This window comes from Dermochelys coriacea, chromosome 10 (assembly GCF_009764565.3).
Source record: "Dermochelys coriacea isolate rDerCor1 chromosome 10, rDerCor1.pri.v4, whole genome shotgun sequence".
Lineage (NCBI taxonomy): Eukaryota > Metazoa > Chordata > Testudines > Dermochelyidae > Dermochelys > Dermochelys coriacea.
In genome coordinates this window covers 27,542,645-27,561,715 of record NC_050077.1, presented here as the reverse complement: position 1 = coordinate 27,561,715, position 19,071 = coordinate 27,542,645, and the positions used below count along the sequence as shown (strand labels likewise).

At 37.3% G+C, this 19,071-nt stretch overlaps 1 protein-coding gene across 36 annotated transcripts in view; it reads left to right on the top strand.

Annotated features, from left to right (window-relative positions):
- Nucleotides 1-19,071, top strand: part of RBFOX1 (RNA binding fox-1 homolog 1) — a 2,470,149-nt gene that overhangs the window by 2,386,053 nt on the left and 65,025 nt on the right. For all 36 annotated transcript variants that reach the window (XM_038419714.2, XM_038419715.2, XM_038419718.2 and 33 more), the window contains one exon: nucleotides 12,003-12,135. In XM_038419714.2, the coding sequence (XP_038275642.1) occupies nucleotides 12,003-12,135 (133 nt within the window). The remainder of the gene's footprint in view (nucleotides 1-12,002; nucleotides 12,136-19,071) is intronic.

Below are 19,071 nucleotides of genomic sequence, written 5' to 3'. Positions count from 1 at the left end.
AAAATCCTTACTCAGGTGCAGAGCCTGAATGGCCAGAGCAACATGTATATAAATGTGAACAGGATTTGGCAGTTTGTCTCTTATAAAATGTTAAAGATCTTTGTGTCCCTTGCATTTTCTGCATGCCAGCTAATTTAAGCAGTGCTTGAAGTTAAAGGAAACCCTTTTCTGTAGATGAGCTGTCAAATTCACCGATGATACCATCCCAAACTAATCCTAATAAAACCTGTATTAAAAAACAAAAACAACCCCGCATCTCACACACACAAATATATATGTGTATGTATACTATATATTCTAATCTTCCATCCCAACTGAGTGACAATGAAGCCTTTACACTATATCTTTGTGTATTCTGTATGTGATACATATTTTACAGAAAAAAATAGAAATATTTTAGAGAGTTTTAACTTTTTTATCATGTGTCTCTCTGTAAAGCCAGGTACATTAGTTACTGTGAGTGAAATAATAAAAGCATTTGAACGAGAGAGAAACATAACTAATATTTTTTAGAAACTTAAAAGATATCAACTAGATTTTTCCATACCTAATCATCTCACACTTTTAAGAACTTATATTATAATATTATAATTATATCATAGTTATTAGAGCTGTATTTTAAACATATTTTATATCTTCATTGGAAAGCTGAAAATTTCCTTTTCTAATGGAATAAACCTCCCAATGATTCACCAGATATCATACCTTAAACTTGTGACTAATACAGGGATGAATATTGCCCATCCTAGAGTTTGGATCTTGGGGCTAAGCAAATTTTAGGGGCAATTTCACATTTGGGGACATTTATCTGACAGGTTAATTGTTTTTAAAACTGTTGGTCTTTAACACTCTGCTGAAGTATAGAATGGTAGAAGTGGTCCCATAGGAGATGGATTAGTGAATGGAGTGCACGAGTCAGTTAAAAGTTCATGAATCACTACAGAGAAGCCATTGCACATTGTGGAGCACTGGTGTGATATGCTTTCTTTGGTGAATTCACTTGGGAGAAAGTTGATGGATTGTATACTAGCTGTGGCATCTTCTTTAATTTCTTATATGGACCAAGGCAGACAGGGGTTTTAATATTCCAGCTTGGATAAGTTCCAGCATGACCTTGAATCTTAGTGGCCAGACTGAAGTAGCTGGGGGTGGTGCTTACCAGTTCTACAGAGCCAATCAGCGCTTTTGATTAGCAACACTTTAGTCATTCACATATTTAATTTAAGACACTCTGGTCTTCATCCATACTCCAGTATTTCCCAGTCATGGTTTGTGTAAAATAGAGGTGTCTGCCTGGATGAAAAAGTTACATAGTGCTGTATGTTATCAGCATATCGTTTGGATTACAGTCCATATTGTCTTTCTTTGTTTGCCCTTCTAATGGATGTAAGTGGATGGTAACTAGGAATGATGTAGGATTGAAAGTTGAGTGACACACATGGTAGAGGAATTCTTAGAGAGGAAAAGCAGCTGTCCATTTTGGGGAGAAATTGGAAAGGAAGGAATGTAGCCAACATAGTATTTTCCATTGAATCCTTCCAGTGGATCCACAGCATCTCATGATCAACCATGTCAAAGGTGATTGATAGGTTGAGAAGAATCAGCATGATTGTCCCTTGCCTATCAGTGCTGGATTAGTTCTGAGTCTTTGTCTGAAGCCAGATTGGGAAGGTCCAGGATATCTGTAAAGTTTTAAGGTTGCTGGAATCAGGTCACTACCAAATTCTCAATAATCTTCCCCAGGAAAAAGAGAGTAGTGACTCTGTGGAAGTTGGTGGGGCCTTTTGCTCTAAGTACTGGGTTCCTTGAGGACTGGAGAGACTATTCTGTTTTTGAGGATGTATGGCAGGGAGCCATCCCTGAGGAAGGCATTAAGTATTTGTCAGCAGAGGATGCAGGTATTGTCTGCTTGCCTTGGCCTGCCAGGAGGGATATGACTCCAAATCTTGGGTGGTGACACTTTTTTTCTGCGCATCTATAACCAGCATCTGTTGGACTCTGTTCAGTCTGGCAAACCTTTTCCCGTACAGGTATGTTTATGATCGGATCTGGCAGTTGTTTCAGATTCATTTAGAGTAAAATGCAAATGCAGCCCTGAGGTGTTTACAATAGTTTAAGAAATTAAGAGATTTAAGGGTTGGGTCAAAGAATGGGTTTCACTGACCACATTGACGTAAATTAGTGTTTCTCATCTGAGCCTGTATAATTTGGTTTCAGAAATAGGTAGAACTTGAGTTGTATTTTTCAGACTCCTCCTTTTGTATCTTACTTTCATTATTTATTCATGTCCTTAAAAGTGTGTTCTCTGTATGAAACGCCTTCAACTCAGATGAAGTGAGCTGTAGCTCATGAAAGCTTATACTCAAATAAATTTGTTAGTCTCTAAGGTGCCACAAGTACTCCTTTTCTTTTTGAAGCCTTATGTGTTCTCGAGTTAAATCTCAGTCTTCAAATACAGATGGGTGTATAACTTGCCTACTGACTGAATGTAAAAAAAATCATAAAAGATTTGGATGACATGTTTAACAGACTGTGATGCAATAATGATATTACACATCACAATGATATAGATCCCAGATGCTGCAAAAATGTGTACCATGTAAAATCTCATTAACACTGAGAATTAAAATAAAAATTGAATTTAACCATATGGTAAAATTACATATTACTGAGAAAATACAAGCACCAAGTGACTTGGTTAATAGTATGGCAACTTACTAAACCCAAGCAAGTTAAGGATTTGTACAGATCCAGAAGATTTGAATAAGACCATCAAGCATGAGTGCTACCCCAAGAGAATAGTTGATGAATTCATGTCTATATATCTAAATGCAAAAAGTATTTGCTAGTCTGGATGCAAGCCAAGTGTTTTGAAAGATCCTAGGTGATAAAGTTTGTGCAAAACTCTCCTTTTGGTAGATACATTGTATAAGTAATTTTTCTTTGGGATTGCATCAGCTCCTAAGGTATCCCATTGCTTCATGTTTGAGATATCTGAGCATCTGAATGGGGTGGAAGTAAATTGGTGACGGTGTGCTGATTTGTGATAAAAATTATGAACAACAAAATGAAGGACTGCATAATATTCTGCAGGTTTCAGTGGTAGCTGTGTAAGTCCATATCAGCAAAAAAACCCGAGGAGATACAGGATCAGGTATAAATACATGAAGGTACTCTGGTCACTCAATAACAAATGGTCACAAATAACAGACCTCAAAGTGGCAAATCTTCAACAAAAAGACTTCAAAAACAGACTCCAACGTGAAGCTGCAGAACTGGAATTAATTTGCAAACTAGATACCATCAGATTAGGCCTGAATAAAGGCTGGGAGTGGTTGGGTCATTAAACTTAATTTCCCCAGTACTAATTTCTCCCTATTGTTACTCTCACCTTCTTGTCAATGTCAATAATGGGCCACTCTCTTACCACTTCAAAAGTTATTTCTCCTCCCTTGGTATCCTGCTGTTAATTGATTTATCTTATTAGACTGACCTAACACTTGGTAAAGCAGCCCACATCCTTTCATGTATTACATACTCCCTGTATCTTTTACTTCATACATCTGATGAAGTGGGTTCTGGCCCACGAAAGCTTATGCCCAAATAAATTTGTTAGTCTCTAAGGTGCCACTAGGACTCCTCTTTTTTTTTTTATAATATTCTGCAGTGTGCCAAAGCAAAGAACTTTAAATTAAACAGAAACAAATGCCAGAACAAGCTGAATCGGATTATCTATGTAAGTAGGACATAATACATACATAGTGACAAAGGAGTTTTGTCTTGAACAACAACAAACAAAAAGCGGCAATTGCAGAAATGGAAGGAATTCAATACCTTACAGAGATTCATGGGCATGTAAATATATCTAAGAAAATTACAGGAAGAATATCTATTTTGAAATTTACTATTTATTTCAAGTATCTCAAACATGTCTGTTTTAAAACCTTGTTTTGTATATTTGAGAACCAACAAAAAACTGTTTCTGCATTTTCATCTTCAGATTTTTGCCCTCCTGATGAATGCATTTTTGCTTTTGTTTCTTGGCAATATGCACACACTTAAAAAATTGCATTTATTACATACATGACACTCCACCGTGTATGCTGGACATTTTTGTGATATTTTGTGTGTTTCCACATTTTTTGCAGAAAATCTAGTGTTTGATGTTTGTTTATCCTTTCATTATAGATTCCTTGGTACTCATTTTTTATTAAATGCACTCCATTTTTTCACTTCAGTGTTTGTGAGCATTTTCTTTTGTGAAACATGAATATCCACTGTTCTTTGCAATGTCAAGTCCATTTCTTACAATAACCTTGCTTTGCCTTTGTTATCAACTATACCATAAATAGGTGGATCTCCAACTATGCCATTTGCTAACTAATCTAAGTGCCATACCTTTGTGTTGTTACAGAGATCTGTAACATGCTCAATTTTCTGATCTGTCCCTTAGTATCTTGGTGGGTTTTTTTAAAAATAAAAAGTGCATTTTCCCATTTGACTGAGGAATTCATGTGGCCACATTTTCTCCAAAGATTTCATTTACTTTAACACCATGTAAAAGAGATATGACATATAGGAGTGCTAGCAGCATAGACTGATTTTTATTTCCTGGCCCTGATCACCAGATGTGGCTTCTTTGTACAAAAGGTATTCCCAGGACATGATAGTGTCAGTATTCATTGACTCCTGTGGCTGTTATTTTTGTTGTTGTTGGTGGTGGTGGTGGGGAGGTACGGTGGGAGAGGGGGAGATGAAAGAGAGAGAAATTAATACTGTATACATTTAGAACAAATATAAATAAATGTTCTTTCTTTCAAGGGAGCTATTCAGCATGTGCAAGTCATTGCTGGAGTAGTTAAGTAATTGGATTTTTAAAAGGAGTTGGATAATATTAAGGTAAGGCTAATCAGTTATTAAGCTTCATGGCAACAGTTGTTTGTCCCAGGTGTCAGGAAGAAAACCCCTTCTTATGTACAACAGAAAGCTAGCTTTATTAAGGAGTGGGAGGTTGCCTTCTGCTGAAAAGTCAACGGTACATCTGCTTAGGGCATTTTATTAGATTGAAAAATCAATGGTGTGCTCTGGAATGACAAATCGTATCATATTTGTTGGGGGGTGTAATGGAGCAACATTGTAGATTTCATATGGTTCCTTCAATAGCTCTCAGAGCTGCATAGTCCTCATTAAAAACTAAAACCTATGCAACATTTATGGTGAAGCTTTGAACTAATCTGGGTTTGACTTGAAACTTTTATGTAGTGATGTTGTGTAAAGGGATTCAATTACAGGCCAGAATGTTTTGTAGCTATCTGTCTCACATAAAAAGTTAATTAATCAGGGCTGTGTCAGTTTTCTTGTGCCATGTCAATTTGCAGCAAGGTAATTAATCACTAATCGTCCAACATGCAGCAAGCGGAGGGACAATCCACGAGTCATTTATTGTCTTTTTTTTAAAAAAAATAAATGGCACACACAGCCATGAAGAAACACATCTTGCCTTTCATAGTATTTTTATCGACACTTTTGCATGTTGTAATAGACTGTAGCAACAAGCAGCTGTAGTTCAATGGAATATGAATATTAAAGAAACAAATGAGAGCAGATTTATAGGCCATTGCTTTTCTGTTATGTCAGTTTGGAGATTACACCAAGCAAATGAACAGTGAAAAATTACTCTTCCATGTGGAGAATGGTGATTAGACTTGTACATTAATTAGAGATTTTTGTTTTCCTTTTCAATGCATTTCAAATGAGAATGTCCTATAAGAAACTGTTTGTCCAAAATGCAGATTTATTCATTCCTAAACAACAGTGTCTAATATTGACATGTATTTTGGAACAATGGTAAAGAAATGATTGTTTCAATAATCCCAAGTAAGCGTTTCAAGAATGAAAGCACTGTGAATGGAAGAAATAAGGGGCCCGATTCTGCACGCATTGACATCAATGGCAAAACTTCCATTGACATCAGTAGAGTAAGGATTGGGCCCTGAGATAGACTTCCCACAGATTGAAAATAGCGGATGCAAAATAATTTTGTTGATATTTTTGTAAGCATCATGAATTTGCTAAATGTGTTGACTATAAAATTATCTAAAATAAATATAGGCTTAAAATCCATTTTATTTAAAAAAGGGTGCTTACAGAGCTTAAATTTGACCTGGAACACTCTTTGGATTTAGATTTAAATGCAAAGACCTAGGGGCATGATTCTAAATAGTCTGTTAATAATTCTGTGACTTGTATAAAAGCAAGTTGTATTGGAAAACATATTTGAGCTCTTTTGCAATTTAGAAAAATATTAGGTCAACTGAATATTCACAATCAGCATAATGTCCTTATTCTGTTGCTGAAAATTTAATTCACTATGATACTTATTATTCTATCTGTTCTCAGCATGTTACTATTTATACTTCTTTGTTTATAATTTATTGTCCAGCACTTCTGATGGATTTCCTCAACAGGGATCTTTCTAATCCATTGGATTAATGTAAATGTGGTTCCTTCCTTTTTAACAATTAAAACATCTTACAGTAAATTAGCCACAGACTGATTCAACCAAGATGTAGCCTTAAAACCCTTTAGCGTAAAATATTTGAAGGCTCTTGATAGGAAATGACCTTGTATAGAGTGAGGGACGAGGAGTGGTAGATTCTCTCATCCATTTTGATGGCACACCTTTATTTACACATATGGCACTCTCATGCAAATTCAAACCAGAGCACAAATCCAAAGAATAATTGCCCATTAAAGCGGTTGTATATTTTTATGGCTTTGATGCATAATCTGCTCCCCTGTTGGTTTTTGCATCTGCTACTCTTCCATCTAACCGAAAGCTCTAAAACTTTAATACACAGTTTATAACCCTCAAGTATTTTGTACTGGTTTGTGTTCCTCCTCTTGGGACATCAAGGCTTGAGAGATTTGTGCATCTAGCTTTTATTTTCCAATGCACATATTGAGGTTTAGAGTTTGGATATCATACTAGACAATTGTAAAGTTCATTTAATACAGAAATGCTTAAGAACAGTATCCATTATATCTTTTGGGAGAAATTCGGGTTTCATTAAATGTCAGTTACGAACTCAATGGTTAAGTTCTTCTCTTTGTCTTCATCCCCATATTTGGTTTCTACGTCTGATTGGTTCACTTAAGCCGTACACGTACACTAGAATGAATTCTCTAAGGTCAATTGGCACAATATGCAATCTAATTCTTATGTAAGAGACCTGTGGTGAATTTTTGTAGCAGAACACATTTGAAGTGTTTTCTGTATATAAGAAACAACTTTGAATAGTTGTGATGGTTTGTTTCCTCACCCTCCGCTGTCCACAAGACACATTGTGGATGTGTATTTTAAGGTTGCTTGTACCATGATCATCTGGAAAGACTTAATATAGCCCATTATAGTTTACAGGCTAAATTCAGTTTTCATTGCAATGATACCAGCTTTTTCACTTTGATTCATGTTAAATATCTATCGCAATAAGCTGCAACAGGGACTCTTCCCAATACATTGCACCTATGATTTTTTTCTTTTTAAACTATGGCAGTAAATTATTTATATATTCTCTCTCTAGGCCAACCTAAATACTTCCTGAGTTAGGCCTTTCATTTCTTCTTTTTTAGGTTTTAGGCAGTATCAAAGTGGTGAAGCTAAATTTCGGTGTAATGTGGAGATTTAGGAACTAACTTATTTTAGAATGCCATTCAGATGTAGCTATCAAAGTAGCAAGTTAGCTCTAAGTAGAGAATAATCAGTAACTATTAGATGAGCTAATGGAACTGTTTCATTTTCTTGATAGTTGGTTGAATTCAGATTTTAGAAACGCTCTGGTTTTAAGTCATATCATCTTCTTTGCCATGGCTGTGGTGGAAGAAAGCTTCCTTTCCCCCATCACTGCATCAGAGAAATCTAGTCATCCAAACATTCTGCTAAATATGAGCTGCCTCGGTTCAAAATCAGAAACAGATGTTTCTCGCTGTGAGATTCAAACACAACTGACCCTCTTTGTGATAGTACATTCACTGGTTGAGTTTCAGCCAGGGTGGCATACTGAGGTGCTAAGGGAACTTAGTCCTGCAAACTGTGAGTTAGATTTTTGCCCCTCGTGGTGAGTAAATTCTGGCTGGTTGGTACTGGGTTCATTGTTAGTTGAGATTACAGATAGAGGAGAGTGAATAATTGATTTTTCAGTTCTGTAGTCAAACTGAAAAATAAAAAAAAACATTTTTTTTGTTTTGAACCAATTTTTTTTTCATTTTTTTTTTGCTGAAAAAAATTTGCCCAGCTCAAATAGCTAATGCCCCTCCTATGATGCAAATGATTTTATTAGGCCCATGCTTAAGCTGTTTCCTAAAGCTGGGTGAGGATACTGAAAATAAACTTTGTGTTGTCTGGCAACCACAGGTATCCCTGAACCCTTCCAATATGGTTTTGACCTGGGTTTGGCATGGAGACTGCACTAACGTCATTTGTTGCAAGTTTTTAAGCAATGGTGAGATGACCTAAATGGTTATTCTAACTCTGACAGTAACCTTGAATACCATTGTCTACAAATCACAGTTCAGCTGCTCTGAAAATCAGGACATAGGCTCATGTTGTACACATGTGTAGAGGAAGTGGTGAATGAATTGCAAAATGTATATTTTACATAGGAAAAAATGGTGCAGTATTATACAAAGTGAAAAATTATACAATGTAAATTACTTAAATGCTGACAATACGAAGAGTTTGATAAACATAGAATGGAACATTTTCCATGAAGAATTCGTAGCATCTAAGTAGGTTAGTGTTATCATATCAACTGGTTTCTTAATAGCAGTGCTCAACAATAACTACCTCAAGCTTAGCCTGGGTTTCTTTGACCACCAGTTTTGCTTTTTTATCATCTCATACACACATACGGCTCCCATTAACCACTAATGCAATGCCAAGGGCAGAACTTAGCCCTGACTGTTTGTCAAATTTTATCAATTGTCAATTACACTTGAATATATGGTGAGACCTGCACCTACTATAGACATCCTCCTGTTTTAAAAATCCATTTTTAGGTGTCCCAAAACTTTCCAGTACCATTTTCTTTAAAGTAGTTAAAAATGAACCACTACGAAGTACTTATCTTTTCTGATCCTTTGGGTCACCATTTAGGACAGGTTTCACAGTATTTAAAATATAGTAATACTTGTCTTGGCCAGAGTCCTCTCTTACTTTTAACTTAGTCCTTGCTCAAGCAAAAATCTTGTCAACCCTGAAATTTTGTATTTCAGTTTAACATGTTAACTAATACAGTAGTAAATTCTAGTGTAGACAGAACAGACTTGATTAACACTGGGTTTAATTCATGAGAGTCGTGCTCTTAATGCAAGTGAGACCCTGGTGGAAAACATGACTGTGAATGTGTTTATATCCTGTCCACACTAGAATTTACAGCTGTTAATTAACACATTAGAACATTGTTTAAAATTTCACTGTATGCAACTTCTAACTGAAGATAGTAGAGGTTCTCCTGAGTAAAAAACGGAGAGGTGGGTGGGATGTGGATGCACAGTGGAAGCAGGGAGGGCTAGAAATGATTCCTCAAGGAGCACAGGGACTGCTCCCTCCCATTCTCTTGGGGGCAGAGATGGGGTGGTGCTTGGGCCTGGCTTCTTTGCTCCAGTACTAGCCAGCTTCTTGGGGGGTAGTAATTTGCAGCCCTGAAGGGCATACTAGATACACTGTGTGTCTTGGAAGAAGCCGGATGAGGCAGTGTGCTACCTCTTACTACAGCATTTGTTTACAAGGGACAATTGAGCCTTGAGTTGAGAAGCTCAGGCTCAGGGCGCCTGTGATTAGCTATTCCATGTGTACCTATGGTAGTCAAGTCGTATATGCATGACTTTAAAGGGATTCTATAAAAAAAAATCGCTAGTTTAGAGCAATGAAAGCATGACTCTAACTCACTGATGTGTATAGAAAAGTGCTTCTGTTAATTAGTGGCATTCCAGGGGCATAAAATGTGTTTTCATTTGTTCCAGGGAAAAGATCCTTGCAACACGTTCCAAGTCTTTTTATTTCCTTTTTTAAAAAGGCTTCTTATATGCACCCTTGCAAAATGAGCGGCAATATATTAAGACCTGTAAATACTTCTTGCTGATTTTGACAGATTTGTTTTTATTATTATAGCAGAAAGAAGTGTAAAACTGAATACTGGATTTTCATTTTTAAAAGAATGTTCTCCCTTTGCTATATTGCCATAGCACTGTTTCATGTTGTATCTCGACATCTAAATCCTAGCAGAATTACTGTAAAACCTGCTTGTTGCTGAGTAGGATCATGTAAAGCCTGAAAGGTACTATAGCAAGGTGACAATGGTTAGGTCACCATAATTACAGTATATTCCCTCATACAGGCAGCCAGTTGCTTTTGCACATCATGAATTTTTCATTTTTTTATTTCAAATTCAGTGTTTCTGTTAAAACTTAATATTAAAATTGATGAAAGACATATCTGGATTCAAACCCATTCATCTTTCAACTTCAAAACAGTAAGCATGTTATGTATCATTACCTCTATTCATTTGCCTTTATTAGGGTTTATTGGGTAATATTTGTTTTGTTCACTTTCCGTATGTACACACTGAGACAAATTCAGCCCTGGTGTAACACTGCTGAAGCAATTTGTGTTACACAAGACCTAAATTTAGTTCCTTATCTCTTATTGATGGGTTTGCTGTTCAAAACATACCTGTTCTAACATTTGCCAGAAATGCCTATCACAGGAAAAATGTAGGTAATGCAACACATGGGTCTACTAACTTGAAAAGAAAGTAAAGCAGAACGTGTCATATATTTTTCATTTATATTTATAAAGTTTTATGCAGAATAGAGTTTTTACATAATACCTTGTCCCCAAAACACTTATACTTTGACTTGTCACCGTTTAATTCTGATGGAAATATTTTAAAGTCTTATATGGAATTAAAATTAATGTGGAAATTTAAACTGAACATAATTGAGGGATTCTCTTGCTCCTGACCTATGTAGCTAAACCATCACTGTTAGGGATGAGTGTTATATTGGCTCATTTAGGGCTTGTCTACACTTACTGGGGGATCAACGAGTGGCGACTGATGCATTGGCGGTTGATATAGTGGGTCTTGTGAAGACCCACTAAATTGACCACAGATCACTCTCCCATTGACTCCTGTACTCCACTGGATTCAGAAGAGTAGGGGGAGTCAACGGGAGAGCGTCTCCCGTCAATATCGCGTAGTGTGGACCCCATGGTGTGTTGATCTAAGCTACGTTGATTTTAGTTATGCTATTCACGTAACTCAAATTGCATAGTTTAGATCGACTTTCTCCTGTAGTGTAGACAAGGCCTGAGATACTTCTGAATAATACAACTTTGGCCTTTGAATGCACTAAATTGTAGAAAATGGCAGGTACCTGTATAATCAAACTGTGTCCCCAGAAGACACCTGAGATCTCCTGAAAGGACACTGTATCCTTCTGATCCCCCTTTTTCACCCAAGTTACTCAGTTCAGACACTGATAATGATTGAATTGTCCAGTAAAAGTCACATGCAATCACAACAGCTTAACTATCATCTTTGTTACTAGAAGCTTTAGTTTAAGCAGGGTAGTTTTGCTCCTTCTGGGAGTCTCCCCTCAAGGGATTAATTTCCTCTAATAGTGTGGGCTACCATATATCAACTTGCTTCTTCTAAGTGAGGTTCCCCTAAGGGACCTACAGCCAGCTCCAGTACATTTTTTCCTAAACTAAATACCCAGTTGGCTGCCTCCTGTTTGCTTGAAAAGATTTTTCTGTAAGAAAATCTGGCCTTTTGTGAAAGAGTAACAGTTTGCTTGGTTTGTCTCTCCCACCCCTCCCAGTTACAGACAAGCTTGAATACACACAAACTGCGTGCAACGTTTTCGCTATGTTATCTTGTTTTAAATTGGAACGATCAGCATGACTGGAGTTCTTTATGTTTTTTTTGTGTTTCCCATAGTGCCAGGCTTCCCTTACCCTGCTGCAACTGCAGCTGCTGCTTACAGAGGTGCACATCTAAGAGGTCGAGGTCGTACAGTGTACAACACATTTCGTGCAGCAGCCCCCCCTCCACCAATTCCAGCTTATGGGGGGTAAGTGGATCAGTCTCTTTTACCTGTTACAGTACATTCCCAAAGGCTACAAACTGTTTGTGAGTGCAGTGCATGCTGGTCTTGTCTCACTACAGAAACCAACACAGCATGCAACCAATCCAACTGCCTGAAGTGGTGCACCTTGCACAGAGAATTGAAAAATGACTGTAATTTGTACTGTCATGGTTGGTGGCTTTAAGCATTTTATATGTCACATGTTGTTATGTAAATTCTCTTAGAGACTGAATGCTACAGAACAGAGAAATTTACAGCTAAAAGTGTATTTTTCGTGATTGCAAACATCTGGTTATTAAGGAGGTTGGATGAAGTAAACTTTTTCTTTTTTTTTCAAATTCATTCTCCCACAGAAAGTTATCTCAGGATAGCTAGAAGGGTGTGTGTGCTTATTTTGTTTATTTATTTATTACACATAAAATTCAGTTTTGTTTCATATTTTCTTAGTGACATCTCTTTGCCTACATTTACTGAAAACCAAGATGCAAAATAAACAACACACTGAAATCCACATTAAATGTTGACTTAATAAACTGCACTCAGCCTATTAGGAAAACTTTAATCTTTTAAAAATTAAGATATAATTTTGGGGAGGATGGGGGAACTACACAGGCCCTTTTAGTTCCTGCAAGTGTTGAAACAGATTATTTGATTGTTGCACAAGGTCATTAAAATACATCACGTACTTTAAGACTTGATTCTATCAGAGGAATCCTAGAATTTATAGAATCTGGCAGTTGAAACAGTGGTAGACTGAGTGGGTCCCAGCCTCCCAGACCAGAACAGGTATGCCATAAAACAGGCCATAGTGGACATGCCTCATCTCTTGTAAATCCCACAATAGCCAGTATTTCTGTCTGATAAGTGGCTTTTATTTGTGACTGGTTGGACACCTTTCTCATTAAATATTCTGTCCTGCCAGGCAAAAATGCAGGCCATTTACTAGACAGGTTCCTAAGCACCTTCAGTCAGTCAGCCCCTGGACTGCAGGCTCTGGAGATGCCAGGGACTGGCTGCCTGATACTCCCTCTACATCTGGCTGTGTCACCTACCAACAAAGAAATAGGGCAGTAATAGTGAGTTTTGTCATTTGGGGAAAAAATCTGCCACAGAATGAGGTTATTTTTTAAAATGCATTTATTAAATTGTTTCTTGGGGTGGTTTGTGTAGTGCAGCAAAAAGAAATTGCCATGCATCTAATGGAAAAAGTCTGAAGGATTTTTGCTAAGATTGGCTGCAACTATGTTTTTTGATACCAACCCAACAGCAAGCAGCTGAGTGAAGAGAGTCCTTGCAGAATAAATCACTGTTGGGATTGGAATGGGTTTATTCTCTCTTCCCCATGGTGACAAATCTGGGCCATCTTGGTCCCACACTGGTTCACAAGTCCATAACGGATACTAGACCTAGCTGCTTCTGCATAATATGCCAAGAGTTCATGTCCCCCCATCCATTAACCTCTAAAGACAGCCTGCTTCGGAATCTGTGCCCTTTATTCCCTGACCCTTATGGGTATTCCTACATTGCAGCTGGGAGTGAGACTTGTGCCAGTTCAACTCAAATTAGCATGGTAAAAATTTCAATATAGATGTTGTGACTCCGCAGAGGCTCAGACTAGCTACCTGAGCTCAAACCCAGTGTGTTGGGTTGACTTGAGTGTCCAAGCTGCTGCCTGAACCACAATATCCACACTGCTATTTTTAGCATGCTAGCTTAAGATGAGCTAGCATGAGTCTGTTTACCTGGGCTCGGAAGCTTGTTTCCAGGTACAGTGTAGACATACCCTAAGTGATTCCCTTGCAAAAACTAGCACACTGCACCCTGTAAACGTAAGAGTTACAACAACACAATTACAGAAAGGAAAATACCAAGAATGGGAAACTCATGGACAGAAAACACCAACATAAACATCCAGTAGGAAACCCTTTAATGAGACCCAAAGCACCACATGTCCCACATCACCATCTCTTACAACCAAGCATCTGTCCTCTCCCGAAACGCTAATGTTGGTGAGAGTTTGGGTAAAATGTCACAGCTACAGGTTTACTTCCCTGGACCTGCTCATAAAGTGCTACTGCAAACCAGCCTGTCAATCATTTTGGTCTGCATACTGGTCTCTGTGGCGAGTGCCAACTGAGTCAGTGCTACCATTACAACTCTTCTCTCACAATCCTGAAGTATGTGAGGTGGGTGGGAAGAAGGGTAAGAAGTTCCTTTGTGTCCTTCCTTCTCCCTTCTACTAGACCATGCAAGTAATGGCCTAGCTTAAAAGGGTCAGGCTGAATTCAATTCAGAAAATTAGCATAATGTGATGTTAAGGGTGCACAGTTAAAATTACAAGTCACACAATTAAGGTTCTCACAAAAAAATGAACTAGCCCACATTGCACCTCTTGCATATTTTTAGTATATTTTTAACAGTAAAAAAAGTTATCTAGAAATAAACAGAGAAAAACAGAAACAGAAGATTCTGCACACGTGCAACCTGGCTAAGTTAATGTTGCTTTTGAAATCTTATGTTTTGTGCTTGTAACTTCACTGTGTTTACTTTGCATTATATGGTTTTTCTTTTTTTCCTTTCAAATTATCATATTAAAAAAACACTATTGGAGTCGGATTCAGGGGGTAAAGAATGTAGTGGGACTATTCCTAGCTCGGGCCAAAAACTAAGTTCCATCCACTCACCGAGATTGTCAAAAGTCACTCACTGAAATGAAGATTGTGCTATTGATTTTTAAAATATGATTGTGCATTTTGATTTGCTCTACAGAGCTTCTTGAGCATGGCTCCCCCCTGTGAATACTGAATATGCCGATGGGCTCCGCTAGGCTTCTTGAGTGTGGCTCTTTCCTGGTTGGAAGGGAGAAAGTAGTGGTATCTGCCAAATGCCACCAATATGTGGCACTAAAATGAGATGTTACCATAAATGGTTTAGATCTGAGAGCCTTCTTTTCCTTTATTAAGAAAGGAATAAAATAATTGAAATATTGACATTTAAAGTAGTCTCAGTAACATTTGAGTTGCTACTAGAGCTGGATGAGAATTTTTTTGGTGAAGTATGGTCTCAAAAATGCCAATTAATCAGAAGTGAAACTTCTCATGGAAGGGTTTGTTTCAGCAAATTTCTTGACTTGAAAATGCTTTGAAAAAATTTTCAAAACTCTCAAAACATTTTCTTTCAAAGTTTTTGAAATGAAAAAAATCTGGTTTTCCAGTCCAAAATGATTTTTCATGTTGAAATTTATGATAATTAGGATAAAATTAGGGTTTTTTTAATTATTGAAATCAAAACATAATATTTCAAAATTATCCAAATGAAATATTTCAATTGACCAGAACCAAAATATTTTTTAAAAATTTTGGTTCACAAAATTTTGGAGATCTTCATTTTTCATCTGAAATTAGGATGATTTTTTCCCCAAAAATCTGTTTCCTGCCTAGTTCTAGTTACCACTGCACTGAAATACATTGGGGTAGTTCATATTTCTCAGAACTATTGTTCCAGGCTCACTGCAGACTAACTTTATACTCTCTGTTTTCCTCTCTTCTTTTTTTCCCACCGATTCCAAGCCCAAACAAGGCCCTTGTGATCATCTTTTCTGACTTCCTGTATAACAGAGGCCATAGAACTTCCCCAAAATTATTCCTAGAGCAGTTCTTTTAGAAAAATATCCTATCTTGATTTTTGAACTTTTCTTCACAGCTGAAGAATTTTTTTTCTTATAAAATGAAAGCAGATAAGATTCTGTAAATCAAGATTTTGAGAGTGGGACTTATACAGTGTAGAGGTGAATACTGGCTGTTACTAACCCTGGCTCTTGGGAGGAGTCTGAAGTTCTAGCTTGTAATAGGCGTCAACTGTACAAAGCCCAACAGCTGATATTTAAAATGTTTGGAACTCAATTATCTTAAAGTAAATATGTGTGCAGATGTACCCTGTATCTACCTGTGTAGCTTACAACTTCAAGGACACTTTCCACACTGCAAGTTCAACTACGCATTTTAAAACTTCCCTAATGCTTATGTTTTTCATACTGAATCTGTTTACATAGTAGGAAATACTAAACTAGTTGTCACAGATAGCATCACAGTCCCTACTTAATTGGGAAGCAGAAGTGACTCCCACTCTGAACTCTTGGCATGAGAGCAGTCCCACTCTCTACTGAGCCAGCTCCGGCTTCAAAATATTTTTTTTAAATTAATATATTTAATTTCTTCAAGAGGAAGTGAATTCACAACCCCTCTTATTTTCAGCTCCACAATGTTACCTACTACCTACATGTTCTTTCATTGCCTAAATTGACAGCTTGTGAGCATCCTTAGAAGTCTATACTAGCAGCAGGGAAGTCTGCTAACATGGATTTACTTAGTTTCAATTTTAAAGCTATTTTGTTTTCAACCTTAGCGAGGACTATTTGCATGCCAAGTTTGAAGTTATCTGCTCAGAAAACAAGGTGGAAATATGTACATATTTTTTTAAGTGGAGGTAAATATTCTTAAATCTGAACAGTCTGCACTATAAATACATATATAATATATAGGAATATATCCAGCTATATTTATCTACCTATTAACTATTATTTCTAATGTACCTCTGACCTTAATTTGATATAATAACCTAGAATAATATAAAAAAGTGTGCTACAATAATTTTGGATTGTATACACCTTTTAAATTAAGTTTTTAAGTTGGAAAATGTATTTATTTCATATTTGCATAACTCAGTAATGAGTGAACACAGTTTGCTCATTCTTTAGAAACACAAACACACATCTATCACCTTAAACTCAGACTAAGCACTAAAAATGTTATCCTGAAGGAGCATGTTTTCAGAGAGAGTTGCAAGTGCATGCTAATAAGGAATTTACATTTGAAAGTAACTTTCAACCTTAACTATAATGGTTGCTACATAATACTGCTATAATATAGTTTGGCTAGTACAATCACTCAGCAGCGGAGAATTGAATTTCCAAGTATAATAGATATCTAGTCTTCACTACAAAATTTCTGCATAGAAAGGAAGAGTCTCTGGTTCAGGAATAAATCAGAATTATTTTCTGGGCTGCTAGAGAGCGGTTTTGCTTCAGGGGTCTCTTGATCTCCAGTATGAATGTTAGACACGATTGTATGGGCAGCCAGAGATCTCATCCACCTTCCAAGCTTATTGTTTCATGGACTTTCATTAAAGCTACTATCAGAGAAGCAAAGCAGTGCTGTGATGGGGGTGAATAGAGCTCTCACCTGCATATCCTTTTTTGTCTGTTGACTTCTTAGGTGGCTGAGGTGAACCCTAATGGGGATTCTAGGGTTTACTGCTACCAGGTAATATATGTTCAAATACAATTTGCCTTGTCTACATTAGGGATTTTAAACATATTAGTTAAAATGTGGTAACACATTTTTAAAATACACCTTTTATCCTTGAATAGACAAGTCCTAGCTGTCACTAAACTTTTGCATACATCTGTCCTCAGAAGGAAGCAATTACTTCTGATTGGCATTTCCGTTGTTCTTGGTTGCAAGAAAACAGTGGCCCTGACTATATGAGGGAAATTTGTATCTATCTAGATGGTTACACCAGAGAACCCCCTTAATGTTTTTGTGTTCACAGAAGTAAACTGCACTGGTGAAATACCCACTTTGTTCCCTTAGGGGCTTGCACTAGTGTAGCTTGATTAATGTAGTTAGACCATTGATAATTTACTTAATGTATACAAGGCCTCAGTCTCTCCGCACCCATTTTTAAATGGCCTCTCAAAGAGGTTGAATGGATTTTCCTCAGAAAATTCCTTTTACCAATTTTCACCTCCTATGAAAAATAAATTGACAAATACCAGGTTCTCTGTCACAAGGAGAGTGAGATTCATGGAAAACTTGGCTGGAGGGAAAATATCAGTCCACAGGCAGAAGTACACAAGGAAATTTGCTTGCCATCAAAAATAGTCGAGAACTCTTTGAACATTGAGGATTACTATTCTCATCAGCAACTTCTTCTTCCTTCTTTCTCACCCCAACGCATAACCCAATTCCTTCCAAACAAAAGGAAGTATTTCTTCACACAACACACTATCAACCTGTGGAACTCCTTACCAGAGGATGTTGTGAAGGCCAAGACTATAGCAGGGTTCAAAAAAGAACTAGATAAGTTCTTGGAGGATGGGTCCATCAACATCTATTAGCCAGGATGGACAGGGATGGTGTCCCTAGCCTCTGTTTGCCAGAAGCTGGGAATAGGCAACAGGAGCTGGATCACTTGATGATTTCCTGTTCTGTTCATTCCCTCAGAAGCACCTGGTATTGGCTACTGTCAGAAGACAGGATACTGGGCTAGATGGACCTTTGGTCTGACCCAGTATGGTCTTATGTTCCCAGCTACTGATCTCACCCTTGCCAATCAGTTATGCCTTCCCAGTTCCTAAGTTTCCTCAGTTTTCTCCATACTAGAGTCCCTTTTTCTTTTCCATTCTCGCCATAGTTTTCTTCATGTTTTTTCACTGCTATAGTTCTCCATTGACTCTCTATTTGACACTAACATCCACTTTGCCCCATTGATTGTTCAGCATTAAGGTTCGAATCTAACAACAGGGAGATAAATTATTTGGATCCTGGAGAGTTCATGACAGTAGGGAGATGAGGTAGGTTGATACTCCAGGCAAAAGTCCTGCCCTGTGCCTCTCAGTTGCTTGGAAACCATCACCAGGCTAGCAAACTTTCCCAGATCCTTGAAATAATTGTAAAACAGCCAGTTATGTAAGAGCTAATCTACTGTATGCTCCACTAAATGAGCTGATGACTATTATGTTGTCTCACCAGAAAATAAATGTACCTCTCGTATACACTTGCACTTTGCATCTTATGCCTTTATTAACAGGTAGATATAAAAGTAAAATTATATGGTTGATTCTTACATGTCTGTCTTATA